This window comes from Notolabrus celidotus, chromosome 2 (assembly GCF_009762535.1).
Source record: "Notolabrus celidotus isolate fNotCel1 chromosome 2, fNotCel1.pri, whole genome shotgun sequence".
Taxonomy (NCBI): Eukaryota; Metazoa; Chordata; class Actinopteri; order Labriformes; family Labridae; genus Notolabrus; species Notolabrus celidotus.
The window spans coordinates 20,791,660-20,804,590 of NC_048273.1; the positions used below are offsets into that span (position 1 = coordinate 20,791,660).

At 39.8% G+C, this 12,931-nt stretch overlaps 1 protein-coding gene across 6 annotated transcripts in view; it reads left to right on the forward strand.

Annotated features, from left to right (window-relative positions):
* The window catches only part of negr1 (neuronal growth regulator 1), a 240,512-nt gene that overhangs the window by 46,011 nt on the left and 181,570 nt on the right, over positions 1-12,931 (forward strand). Inside the window, exon 1 of one of the 6 annotated variants that reach the window (XM_034706741.1) lies at positions 9,654-10,316. The exons of 1 other annotated variant lie outside the window; for it this stretch is intronic. In XM_034706741.1, coding sequence (XP_034562632.1) covers positions 10,147-10,316 — 170 coding nt within the window. In that variant the 5' untranslated portion in view covers positions 9,654-10,146. Of the gene's footprint in view, positions 1-9,653; positions 10,317-12,931 lie in introns of those variants that run through there. 4 more of the 6 variants (XM_034706724.1, XM_034706732.1, XM_034706756.1 and 1 more) reach the window with 4 other exon arrangements.

A 12,931-nucleotide genomic window follows, 5' to 3' on the forward strand; every position in this document is an offset into this window, starting at 1 on the left:
GCAGCTTCCCACCACACTCTGATAAATTGGTCTCAAAACCCATCAGCTATAATCTGATAATGATATATGCCTAGAGGCTTTAAGCTAAATCTGGAATAAACCAGTTTCAGAAGTACATGTAGGTATCATCTGCAAAAAAAGTGAAAGAGCCATTTGGCAATGCTTTTAACCATGTGTTTAATGGTACATGACCGTTATTTCATCACATCTGGTCTGTCTTATTTTTATTCCTTTACACTTTTAACATCTTAAAGTCATTGTTGTTTATTTGGGAGTGATGGAATTATAAGTGCAAAGCAAAGTGCTATGTTGCATTCTTAGAAATAACACATTTGGCCGTTTACGACCAGTAAATAACCAGTTTAGTATTATGATGGTTTCATGTGGCTTCATCCTCTGTTGGTTCCCAGAGTCTCATTATTATGTAGCCTAAAGCAAACTTGATACACAGCGGACCACTCTACATCCAGCCAACTGGGCACTCAACTGTTTCAGACAGCTGCTCCACATTTAAGCAATGAGAATGAACAAGGAACTCCACCATGTCCTATAAAGATGTCAGTAAAGTCTCAGCGCTGCCTATACTCCACATATTCTGTGACAAGATGAACTTTTCACTCCCTCCCTCTTTTAATTTCACTTGTCTGCCTGTGCTGCAAATCCTAAAGAAAGTTCACAGTAAACGTCGCTCCTGGAGCTCAAAGATCAGTAACTTGCTATATTTAATGATTCAAGAGAGCTTTTGAACCATCCACCATGTATGAGATGCTGTAGGTGTTGTCTGAAAGTACAAATCAGTTGCGACTCATAAGGGTTGGAGGTTTTGTCTCTCATGGGCAGTACAGGAAAGCAAAGCAAAGAAAGGCTCAAAATAAATCACTGCTGCAGGGCTACATATATCAAACTCTATAGTTCATTCAAAATGTGTTTTGTCCGCTCTATGTTGTGCATTTGGACTTTGACAGTATGGTACAGTTTGAGGAATGTAATACATTACTCTCTCCTCAGACAAGTGGCAGTAGTTGAACTGTACCATAATGGAATTTCTTATGTGAAGAACCCAGGGCAAAAGAAAGGCATCAAGGCTTTTTTTTTGTTCATCCAAGAAAGTCAGGTCAGTCTATTTTTAAAGTTGAATGTCATAGCTGAGATGTTGAAGTTTCTGAATTTGCTTAAGGTGGGCGTACATATTCAGAGCACTCTTTGCTGTAGTTCTCTGCTACAATGCAAATGCTATCATATAAGAGCCTTCAGAAAACTTCAATCTAAGGTGTTGTGCTAGTGCCTTCTAAAACCTTGACTCATTTGATTCTCTTTAATTGAAATGTCAGCCAAACATAATTAATTTCTTGTCTGTGCATGACTTTGTCTGGTGGTTTAAATTCTTTTAAATTAATGTGGCCCCGCTGGAGTCTTATCAACTTTATTTTTTAAGGCATCAGTGCAGGAAAGAAGCCACTCTGGTGCAACCTCCTGACCAGCAGTGGCTGCTGATAAAAAGTTGTGGAAGAGCTTCAGTAACCTCAGTGTCACTTCTGATAAGGAATGTAGATAGTAATCTCTATATATGTTGGTTAAAGTCTGAAATAGTAGATGTTATCTTACAAATGCTAAGGTAAGTCCGATAAAATAGCTTGTTTTGAACCAAAGGATCTGAATAAGTTCTTCAGTCAGTGTAGTTACTGGGACAACATACATTGATACATTACATAGTAATGCCATAAAAAATCAAACCAGCTTATTATGCCAATTTGCTCTGTAATGAATACATATATAATAATTTTGAAACATAATTGAAAATAAATAAATTTTCAGCTTTTAACATAGTGGTTAAAAGGTTGTTCTAGTGGCCATTGACTAAAGGTCCTATGTACATTTTAAGTTGCTTGTAACATGTCCTAGTTGACTTTTAAGCAACGTTTTGAATTCAGTTGCAAAAATAGTGTGATTCAACCCTCCGAGTAAGATCTCAGTTTCTGTGTTCCAATATGTCTATTATGGAGAACAAGATCTCCACAAAGCATGAGTGGGTGGGGATGTTATAGCAATTTGGCACTGCACTGATTGGCTGCCTGAATGTAGTCTGCATGGGAAGGACTTAGACCAGTGCAGATGGATGCAAAGGCGGAAAAACACCAAAATAAACGTTGCAGGTATTCCAGATGAAGTAACACTAGTACCAACCTCACTGTTTCTTGTAATAAACCATGAATATTTTCCCAAAAAAGTGGCAACACTTGCTGACGGCACGTCTGCTGTTGTTGAATTGGTGGTAAAGATGTAACTGTGGCTGGCATGTTGTTGAAAAAAACCCTGCAACCCTGTTTTCTTCAGCTCTCTGGTGCTTGGACAGATTATAGACATTTGTATTAGTTTTTGCAACCAACAGCAGAGTTGTTGACATGTCTTGCTCTAACTTTTGACATCTTGACACCTTGACGCAGAACCACAATGGCACAGGAATGATATGTGTAATTGCTCAAGGGATTGGAAGGGGATGCAAATCATTCCTGGCGTTACATCACCACAGGAGCAATATCAAATGGTCTTGTTTTCCTGGTGGGATACAGAAACAATTTAGAGGCTTTATTGCTTCCACATTCTGAAGGTTCATAGGTTGGGGGATGACTAAGTATATCTGTTTAAGCAAGGAAAATGGGTTTTTCATTATATGGGACCTTACAACAACTCTTTTTTTTTTAGTATATAGATAAAATAAATATCCTTTGAATAGGAGATGAATTTTCCCTACATTTCTCTCACAGATCCCCTTTATGTCCCAGGCTGCAGGGATGCATTCAGTGAAAGTGCTCAGCATTGGTATTTAGGTGTTTGCTGTGATCGATTGGCACACTTCCCGGCAGGATGTCATCCATTATCATAATAGCCAACCAAATCACTATTACAGAAAAATGGCCATGCACTTACCTGCTTTAGGAAACAATAAGCTTCAATACCTTGCATTACTCATGTTAAATTAGTCCCATAAACTGAGGCTGATGTGGTGTGTTAAGCTGAACAAAACACTGCAACACCATGCAATAAGACAGCAGATGATGAAAAGGGGATCTTAGGTTCAAGATAATCATTCACTCAGAGGAGTCAAAATAAGGCAGCATATGCTTCAGTGGGTCTTGCCACAACATTAACAGACAATTGGGACAATAACCACAGTTTAAATGCTGCAGCTAGTCTCCATAACCACTAAAAGTGACAAACAAATAAGGCCATTCTTCTCGGTTTTATGCTTTGCTTTTAAAGATGCCGATAACACTGTGAAGTATATTTAGACCTCCCAGGGAAACGTCCTCCTCAAGAGAAAAAAAAAAACATTTTTTTTAAGTCACTTCATTCCTTCCCCATTAAAGTGAATTGCATGCATTGATTTCACTGTAGCTGTGAAAAGACAGCTGGTTATGAAAACAGTGTAGAAACGTCTGAGGTATCCATTACTTTAAAAACAGCTCAGACGTTATGATAGTCCAGTGCCTGATCTCTATCATAGTGTTCATAATTCTTGAGGTTATTATGAGTTGAATATTAGAGGCTGCCACTCTTCTCCTACCCCCCTCTCTGCATGGGGTACTAGCACTAACTGGAGTCACAGTAATTATGGCTTTCATGCATGGGAAGGTTCATTTTCTGAGGTAACTTGAAGGGCTCAGGGAGAGGGAAAAAAAAAGATGTGACTGACAAGACAAGGATGGAAAAATTGTCACTGTTTCAGCCAAAACACCTCTGACACAGGAGCAGAATAGAAGTATTGATGGTATTATCACAGCTATTAACGGCAGAGGGAGCTTCAGTTGTGCTAAATTATATTTGTGTTTGTCTAGATGAACTTTTCACACCCTCTCTTTTGATGCTGCTTGTCATGGAACATTGCTTGTTGACTCATTCCCGACAAAGAGAAACGTCCCCTGTAACCTCTGGAAAGCAGCTTCCTGGCACTCAGTCACAGCTCGGCCTGCAAACAGAAATGTGCCCAAACTTCTTCACCCTCATACCCCTTCAATAAACAATATCTCCCGTATAAATAATATCCAATGAAAGGAAGGCAGCTCTTGCAGCATCCAGAATGCAGTTATGGAGGAGTAAGCCTCTTTTTTCTGGTGTAACCAGAAAGTAAGGCAATAGTCTGAGGCTGGTTTCTGTGTGAAAAGTGAGGCAACGTGTTGGGGGGTTCAAAGACGCTCGCCCTTTTTAATTTCAACAGAGTAGCTCCAGACATCATATCCTGATAACATCACACCTCGCAACCCTGGCTTTGTGGTCTGTGAGATAAGATTCGAAGATAAGATATCATGAGACTATATTGATCCTCTTGAAAAAAATAAAAGTAGGTATGGAGAAGAGTGCAATACTGACTTTAAGGGGAGAAAAAAAGGGAAACTTTTTATATGGGATATAAAATCAAAACTGTGAAAAATCGATTAATCTGGAACACCGCTATGCAGGTTTTACACTAGTGAAAAAAAACAATAGGAAAATATTCTTCTCTTTGCAATTTTTACTTAAAGCTGGGGTTGGTAGTCAGATTTAGATTGGTGATTACACTTTTTGTTATACTTGATGGTAATCAATACATAATGTGTTCCTAGAAAAGAGCAAAAAAGAGCTGCTATCTACAGCAGGAGTAAACCTGGGAAAACACCAACCAATCACCGTTTTTGGGTCCCAAACTTTTAAACCAATCAAATCCCATCCTGCCGTTCTGCCCGCCTCCTGCGTGTACATTTCCCCAGGGTGCACTCCCCGTCCCCTGACTCTGCTTCCCCTGCCTCTACTGACTGCCCCTCTCGCTCAACCTCGGGCCTGTCCCCTCTGACCCAATGAGGTGCTTTGCTCAGGACTGTAGTCCGGATCAGAGTCTAAAAAGCTCTCACCGCGGGGGCTCTGACAAGCAAAGGAATTAATGACATTTAGTAAGTCCTACAGAAAATGTATATGTATCGTAGCGGCCGTCCGTCCGGACGCTGTAGTGATGACGAGCCGATTCGTGAACACGTTGAGCTTTAATAACCGGTCACTGTCGGCCATGATCACGCCAACCAACAAAGCAACAATCAATGTTTGAATGAATGAAAAACTTCTCCTCTTCTCTCCTCTCTCCCGCTCGCACCCTCTCTAACACCCCCGCCCCTTCCTGATGCCTTCACTAACTGTCAAAACTGTAGGAATTAAGAACATCTACAATGAACACGTGTAACACACAGCAGAGCTGTTACAGTATTATATGTGTTATAACTTTTCTCCTGATATCGTGTCACCGGTACAACTGGATAATGCTAGCATGACAGTTGTGAGTACTAACAACAGCCATGTTTGTTTGTGTTTTTAACTTTCACTATGATAATGTTTTGGTGAGGACCGGTTTTGAATCAGTCACCATCATATGGTCGAGAATCAGTGGCACTCGTGCATGCAAGCGGGGGTGTCGTTTTAAAGGTGACATATCATGCAAAATTGACTTTTTAATGGTTCTTTACCTGAAATATGTGTCCCTGGCATGTCTACAAACCCCCTGAGAATGAAAAAAATCCATTCTGCCCCTGTTTTGATTTCTACACCTTTCTGTAAATGTGTGTGAAACGAGCCGTTTCAGACTTCCGTGTTTTTGTTACGTAACAACAATATCCGGTCTGTCATGGAGTCAGAGCTCGGAGCTTGTTCAGCCCATAGACTGTATAAAATAATACTGAATCCCTCCCCCGTTTTTCATTACCTGCACACATGTGTGCTAAGAAGGAGCTTAGGAGGGAGGCATGCTAGTTGTCTTAATAAACACAAAGGTCGGTTTTACTCCCCACGTCTGCAGATTTGAAGATCTAGTGGATGATTTTTATTTATCATGGATAAGTGCTAGCGCTAGTTAGTATAGCTACATAGCTACATGTCGTAGCTGTAGCTGTGTAGCAAGACACACATCTACATACTGACAAATAAAACAACAAGAAACACAGAATCTGTGACCAATCCTTCAGAAAAGGTCCCGCTGCCTTTCTGGCAGAGGTCGGTTTTACTCCCCACGTCTGCAGATTTAAAGATCTAGTGGATGATTTTTATTTGTCATGGATAAGTGCTAGCGCTAATTAGCATAGCCACATAGCTACATGTTCATAGCTGTAGCTGTAGCTGTAGCTGTAGCTGTAGCTGTGTACCAAGACACACGTCGACATACTGACAAATAAAACAACAAGAAACACTAAATCTGTGACCAATCCTTCATAAAAGGTCCTGCTGCCTTTCTGGCAGAGGTCGGTTTTACTCCCCAGGCCTGCAGATTTGAAGATCTAGTGGATGATTTTTCTTTATCATGGATAAGTGCTAGCGCTAGTTAGCATAGCCACATAGCTACATGTTCGTAGCTGTGTACCAAGACACACGTCTACATACTGATAAATAAAACAACAAGAAACACTAAATCTATGACCAATCCTTCAGAAAGGTCCAGCTACAGGCGCCTCTCCGTCAGGATCAGATTCTGGATCAGATTCAGAGGGTTGAAGTAACGTGATCTCTGAGCAGCCGTATATATTCAGCCAACATGTAAACATTAGATCAACGTGTTGGAGAGCCGAGGCACATCCACTTCCGGAGGGGGCGTGGTCAAAGGGAAAACAGAGTGTTCTGAGGACTGCTGAAGAAGAGGGATTTTCAGGCATGCCAAAATCTGATTTCAAAGTGTTTTTGAGCATAAACTTTAAAGACATGTTTTGGGGACCTCTTAGACCAATATATATTGATGAAAAAAGCGTGATATGTCACCTTTAAAGGAGCTCAGAGGGGAAGGGGTTAGACGGAGTCCTGAGAAAATGCTACATTCAAATTCATGCTAGTTTTCCAAGACTACCAACCCCAGCTTTAATCAATCTATTAGTTACATTAATCATAACAAATCTCAAAGTTGAACTGGAGTTAGATTTAACTCATGTTTTTTCTAGATGAAGATTGGCTGTTGTTATGTTCACAATAATTAATGTATCATCTGCAATAACTTAATGGCACCATGCCAGCATGTTACTTATAATAAATGTAAGTCAATTCCATGGTCACGGCTGTACTGTCTGTGAAGTATTGTGTATATGAAACGGCTTATGTGGCACAATGGAGATGGTAAATTTTGTAAAACAAACTTTGCAAGTCCTGTTTCTCTCTCTCTTTGCGTGTGTCAGTGTGTGTAGGATATTGCATACTTGCCCCCCCCCCCATACTTGATTCATTAATTTTTTATGATGTTTATTATTATTATTATTATTATAATTATTATTGATATTATTATTATTATTATTATTATTGATATTATTATTGTTATTCATATTATTAGTAGTAGTCGTAATAGTAGTAGTATTAGTATTATTAATATTATTTTTATTATTATTATTATTTGTATTGTTATCATTATTATTATTTTGTGCGTGTTTAATCAATTCTCCTTTGGTTTATTGAATTTTGTTTTATTTTTCTCTTGTCGATTGTACCTTTTTTAATGTTGTACTAACCCCTGTTTTGTTGTTGCTGTAGTCAAGTCTGTTGATTGTCTAACTGTCCGTGTTTTTTGTTTTGTTTTTGTTTGTTTGTTTGTTTTTATTTAGAAGGATTCATGTTTTGTTGTATATTTTGTATTGTACTGTTTTCTATTTTTGTCATTGTCTGTCTGGGACCCCCTCTAAAACGAAATGGCACATCTTAAGGGATTTATCCCAATGCATACATTTCTTCACATGTACGTCAATTCCATGGTCCCGGCTGTACAGTCTGTGAAGTATCATGTATGTAAAACGGCTTATGTGGCACAATGCAAAGGGTAAATGTTGTAAAACAAACTTTGCAAGTCCCCCGATTCTCTCTCTCTCTCTCTCTCTCCGCGCGTGTGTAGGATATTGCACACTTGCCCCAATTTCCCTGGCTCAATGAAATATCACTGTAATATTCCTAAGATCTCCCTAAAGGGGACCTATGATAATGCCTTCAAAGTATTTGGAGTAGGCTACTGGTCTGAAATATTTTCCAGAGTTTTCCTGGGATACACATGTGTCCAGTGGTGGGCAGTAAAAAAGTAAATTTACTTGAGTACTGTACTTAAGTAAATTTTTTGAGTATCTGTACTTTACTTGAGTATTATTTTTTGGGGGAACTCATTACTTTTTCTCCACTACATTCAGAAGACAATTATTGTACTTTTTACTCCACTACATTTCTATCAATGCTCTTGTTACTCACTACTTTTGCTTCAAGTAAGCTCATAAATGTCCTTCTCTTTTCTGAAATCTGATCCCTAAGACTGTAAAATGTGTTTGTGTAGTTCTGTTTGTCTCAGTGGTTTAGTCATACCTGTATATCGTGCGTCTCCACGGTTGAACGTGGAGCAAACACAGAGCAAATTTCACTCAGATCAGGCAGTTCATGTAGAGGTGGTAATGATGGCTATAATTATCCACCTGAGCACCCATGGCCATATCTTCAGCCCGTGTTAGAGGTTTTTTGAAATGTTCTCCCTGTTTCCCACTCTGCCCAAACATACAAAAATTCACTGTCCAACCTGAGAAAGTGTGTTGAGCTAGGTAACATTTGTTTCATTCCAGATGAACATTTTAAACTAAGTTGTCTGTGCTTGGAGTAACTTAGTTGCTGTTTTTATTCCATGGTATAGTTTTTAGAGATTTCAAGGTTTATAAATTAACATGATGTAAGTATCATCTTTTAAAATCACAGCTGAAAACATATTTTTATCGAAAGGCCTTCCTGTAATATTGTTTTATCCACGATGTTACATTTACTTTAAATCTACTTTTAATCATGGGTTTCTTATATTCACTTATTGTTTTATTTGTTCTACTAATTTTAATTGTTTTATTGTTTTAATTGCTTAGTAGTTTCTCTTTATACTCTTTTTTTCAGCTGTTCCTCTTAAATTGTCTTGCCAGCCCATATACCCCCCCATGCTTTGTTCTCTTTATTGTGGGTTTTTTATGATGTAAAGCACTTTGTAACGTCTGTTTTGATAAGTGCTTTATAAATAAACTTTATTTATTATATTAAGCAAATGTACCCGTATTCTTACCTGCACTCATGCTTTGTGAAAATACAAAGTTTTTAGATATTTTTAAAAGCACTTTGAATACTGAAGTATTTCTAAAAGCAAGTAGCCTACTCCAGTACTTTAACTCAAGTAATAATAACTCAAGTTTATAAATAAACTTTATTATATTAAGCAAATGTTCTCCTATGTATTCTTGCCTGCACTCATGCTTTGTGAAAATACAAAGTTTTTAGATATTTTTAAAAGCACTTTGAATACTAAGTATTTTTAAAAGCAAGTAGCCTACTCCAGTACTTTAACTCAAGTAATAATAACTCAAGTTTATAAATAAACTTTATTATATGAAGCGAATGTTCTCCTATGTATTCTTGCCTGCACTCATGCTTTGTGAAAATACAACGTTTTTAGATATTTTTGAAAGCACTTTGAATACTGAAGTATTTTTTAAAAGCAAGTACTCCAGTACTTTAACTCAAGTAATAATTTGACAGAGAACCTTTCACTTGTATTGGAGTAATATTTGATATGGAGGATCTATACTTGACTGAAGTAATGAAGCTGTGTACTTTGTCCACCACTGCCTGCGTCACAGTGTATAAGCTCCATTTCCAAACGCTCCCGCACTCATTCACTTTCTTCTCTGGGATAAATTGGGGGGTTGATCTACGGTCAATATCTTTAATTGGTCCTGGGTCTGGTCCTGGGTTTGGTCTTGGGTTCCATCAATACCTTCCGGTTTTACTGCTCCAGCACGAGCCACTGGGAACGTGTTGCCCGGGAAACGGCCGCATGGCAACAGGATCAGAGCCTGGGGGTTGTCTGCTTCTAGGTCTGCTCCCATTTTACATCGCGTTTCCTCACTAGATGGTGTGCGAGCCACTGGAGAGTATACACTTCCACACCGCGCAGTGGGCTCTACATCCAGCTAAACAAACCTGGGAAACTATACGGAGGAGGCATTTATTCACGGGGCTCCGAGGAGGGAAAGTGTGGGAATAAAAAGAAGGTTTCTTTTTCTTTTTTGTAGCGAACATTACACGCTCCTCTTCTTTTTTTTTTGGAAGAAGACTTGGGAGAAGCGGCAACAAAACCCCCCAGCTGTGATGGACATAATGATCGCGGTGCAGGATGCTTGTGTTTCTGGTCAGTGGCTTACTGCGATAATTCTCAGCCTGTGCTGCTTTCTGCCGTCCTGTTTGCCCGCTGGACAGACTGTGGACTATTCCTCGGTGGAAAGTGTGGTGAGCAGACAAGGCGACACGGCTCTACTGAGGTAAAAACACAAGCTAACACAACTTCACTTTCTCCTGCTCTCACTCACTTTCTGCAGGAGTTCTTCCACGCTAAACCCTGCTCTGTCGCACTTACTCTGAACAATCATCGTTTAAACACGAGGAATAGATACTTTTAAAGACACACCGCGTACAATAAACACACAATAGGCCATTTTTCCCTCCATCCCGTCCGTGTTTGTAGCCTGACAGGGGGGCTGACAGAGACAGGGGGGCTGCTCGGTGCATCTACGACAAGTGCAGTTAAGTTCTCGGACATACTTTTCCTCTCCAGCTGAAACAGTCTGTGTGATATGATCTGCTGTGTTTCATTCTGCAGCTGCTGTAGCGTGTGAATTACAGCATTAGCACCGTGCTCTACTCTACGTAGGTCTGCCAGTCGCTATAATGTTAAATCCTTACATTATTCTCACACTTTGAAACCTCGCTCGTCCTGAAAAGGGGGTTGATGTTGAGACAGAGTGGAAGGAGGCTGTCTGAAATGCTTTTCTGTGAGTTTTGCTGGATGCACGGTGTGATGTCGCAGTTTCAAAACGAGCCTGAAGAGTGTGTTTATGGTCGCTGTTGATCAAAATCGAGTTATTATGGGCAGTGACGCTCTTTTTTTTTTCCCTCCATCCTCCCTCCATCACGTAGGCTACGATGCCAGCTGCACAGGTAGCAGCCCATTAATACCACATTAACAGCCATGGGCGTGGTTTGGACCAGTTTTCATCAACAATGTTAATTTCAACAAACAAATGATAACATGACGAAAACAGTCAGAAGATGACATAAGGCATAAGTCTCAATATATGAGACCCTCATGAACAATCGTACTTTAAATCACTAAAGACTCATGTGATACATTATATACATGTGCAATACTTTGATTTCTGGTGCAATACCTCATAAACATGTGCAATATTGTAATTTAGTCCGTAACATATTTTATCTACTACATGTGCACTCTGGCTTAGGCTAAGCTAACTTATTTCATGTCTTTAAAAGTACTTCTATACCTTTCTTTGCACAGATAGTATTTTTATTTGTATTTAGAATTTTTGGATTTATGTTTAGGTTTCTATATTTATTGTCAGTACTGTTTGTTGTTAAGTACCAGTGTTCCATTCGCCAAGTCAAATTTCTTGTGTGTGCAAGCTTACTTGGCAATAATGCCTTCTTGAATCTTGACTATCAGCTTTCTTTAGACTTGTGTTATTAGAATTTCTGTGCAGCCTTTTCATGCATTCAGAAAATTCCAAACTCTCCGCAGTACACAAAAAGACATAAAAAAACATGCAAAATCTTTGGAGGGCTGTGATAAAATCTTGTTCGACCAATATCAAATATCCGCTTTGATAGCTCTGAGGGAACGCTAAGGGGGCCAGCCCCATTTTAATATGAATTCTGTGGATGTTGACTCTGAGAGATGCTCGGTGTGGCCCTGAATACAGAGCAGCCAAAAGCGTCGAAAGTTCACCTCAGGTTAGCTTTTAGTCACTGTTTCATACTTGATTTCTGAAGAGCTGGATTAGTTATGTGGCTAAAGGTCATGAAAAGTGGCAGTGGAGAGACGAGTGTTCAACTATGAGGGTGGTTAAAATGTGTACTCTTCACAGAATTACCTTGGCAACAGCTAATGGGTGCTCACTGTTTATACTATGTTCCCTCTGCCCTAGAGTGCCATCCTGTCAAAGAGACTTACACCTCTGCCTGTCACATTAGAGAGGAGTGTCTAATTCCCTGGTGTCGATCTCTTTTGGCTGTGATCGGAGGCGGTAGCTTTGCCTGAGTCCTGATGGTTTATTGGACCAGAGATTATCCCTGTGCGATGAATCAACTCAATAAACGAGTCCCCACCCCCCTTAAAAAGGCAACGCTCTCCACCAGTGGGTCAACGCCTCTGAAAATGCCAGACAGATATCAAGGAAATGGATAGTGCAAACATTTTCAAGATGCCTTCAATGCAAGGTTCTTCAAATTGATTAATGTGCTATTCAGCACTCGTTGTAACCATTCATCGGCTTATTTTTTCCAGTTGTGTGAATGCGAAGTTATCACTTAGCTGTGCTTGCACCTGTTGACCTCACTTAGACTGCAAACCTCTTCAACTGCTCAACTTTTCTTTTCTGGGTTGCGTCTCCCGCCAACATTATTGACAGCGAAGTGAGCTGACAAAAGCCCGCTCTGTCTCATCAAACTCATGCCACAATGAACCATCGACTCTTTCTCTTTTCTCTGTCTTTGTTTTGAACGATCATGAGAACCAGGCTCCAAAGCATGAACTATATATAACAGAGACTCAGTGCAGAAAACAGTGCCTGTTTGTTGACTCCCTCTATTGTGAAGACCTCAGACTATTAGAGGGCAATTTTGCCGTGCCCCAAAGCTGATTGCTGGGTAAAAAATGTGAGCATTCTGAAATACTGACAAACCCAGAAGCACGCAATTAGTCACTGCCTCTGGATTATGGAGTAGCTCCCGAGGGGTGAGTGGACGCTGTCACATGTTCATTTCCCCCACCTCCTCGATTCTTTACGCCGCATTACAGCTGCCCTAATTCATGTCGGACAGTGGGCCCACATCAATTAAATGATTCGAGTCTACTGAAGAT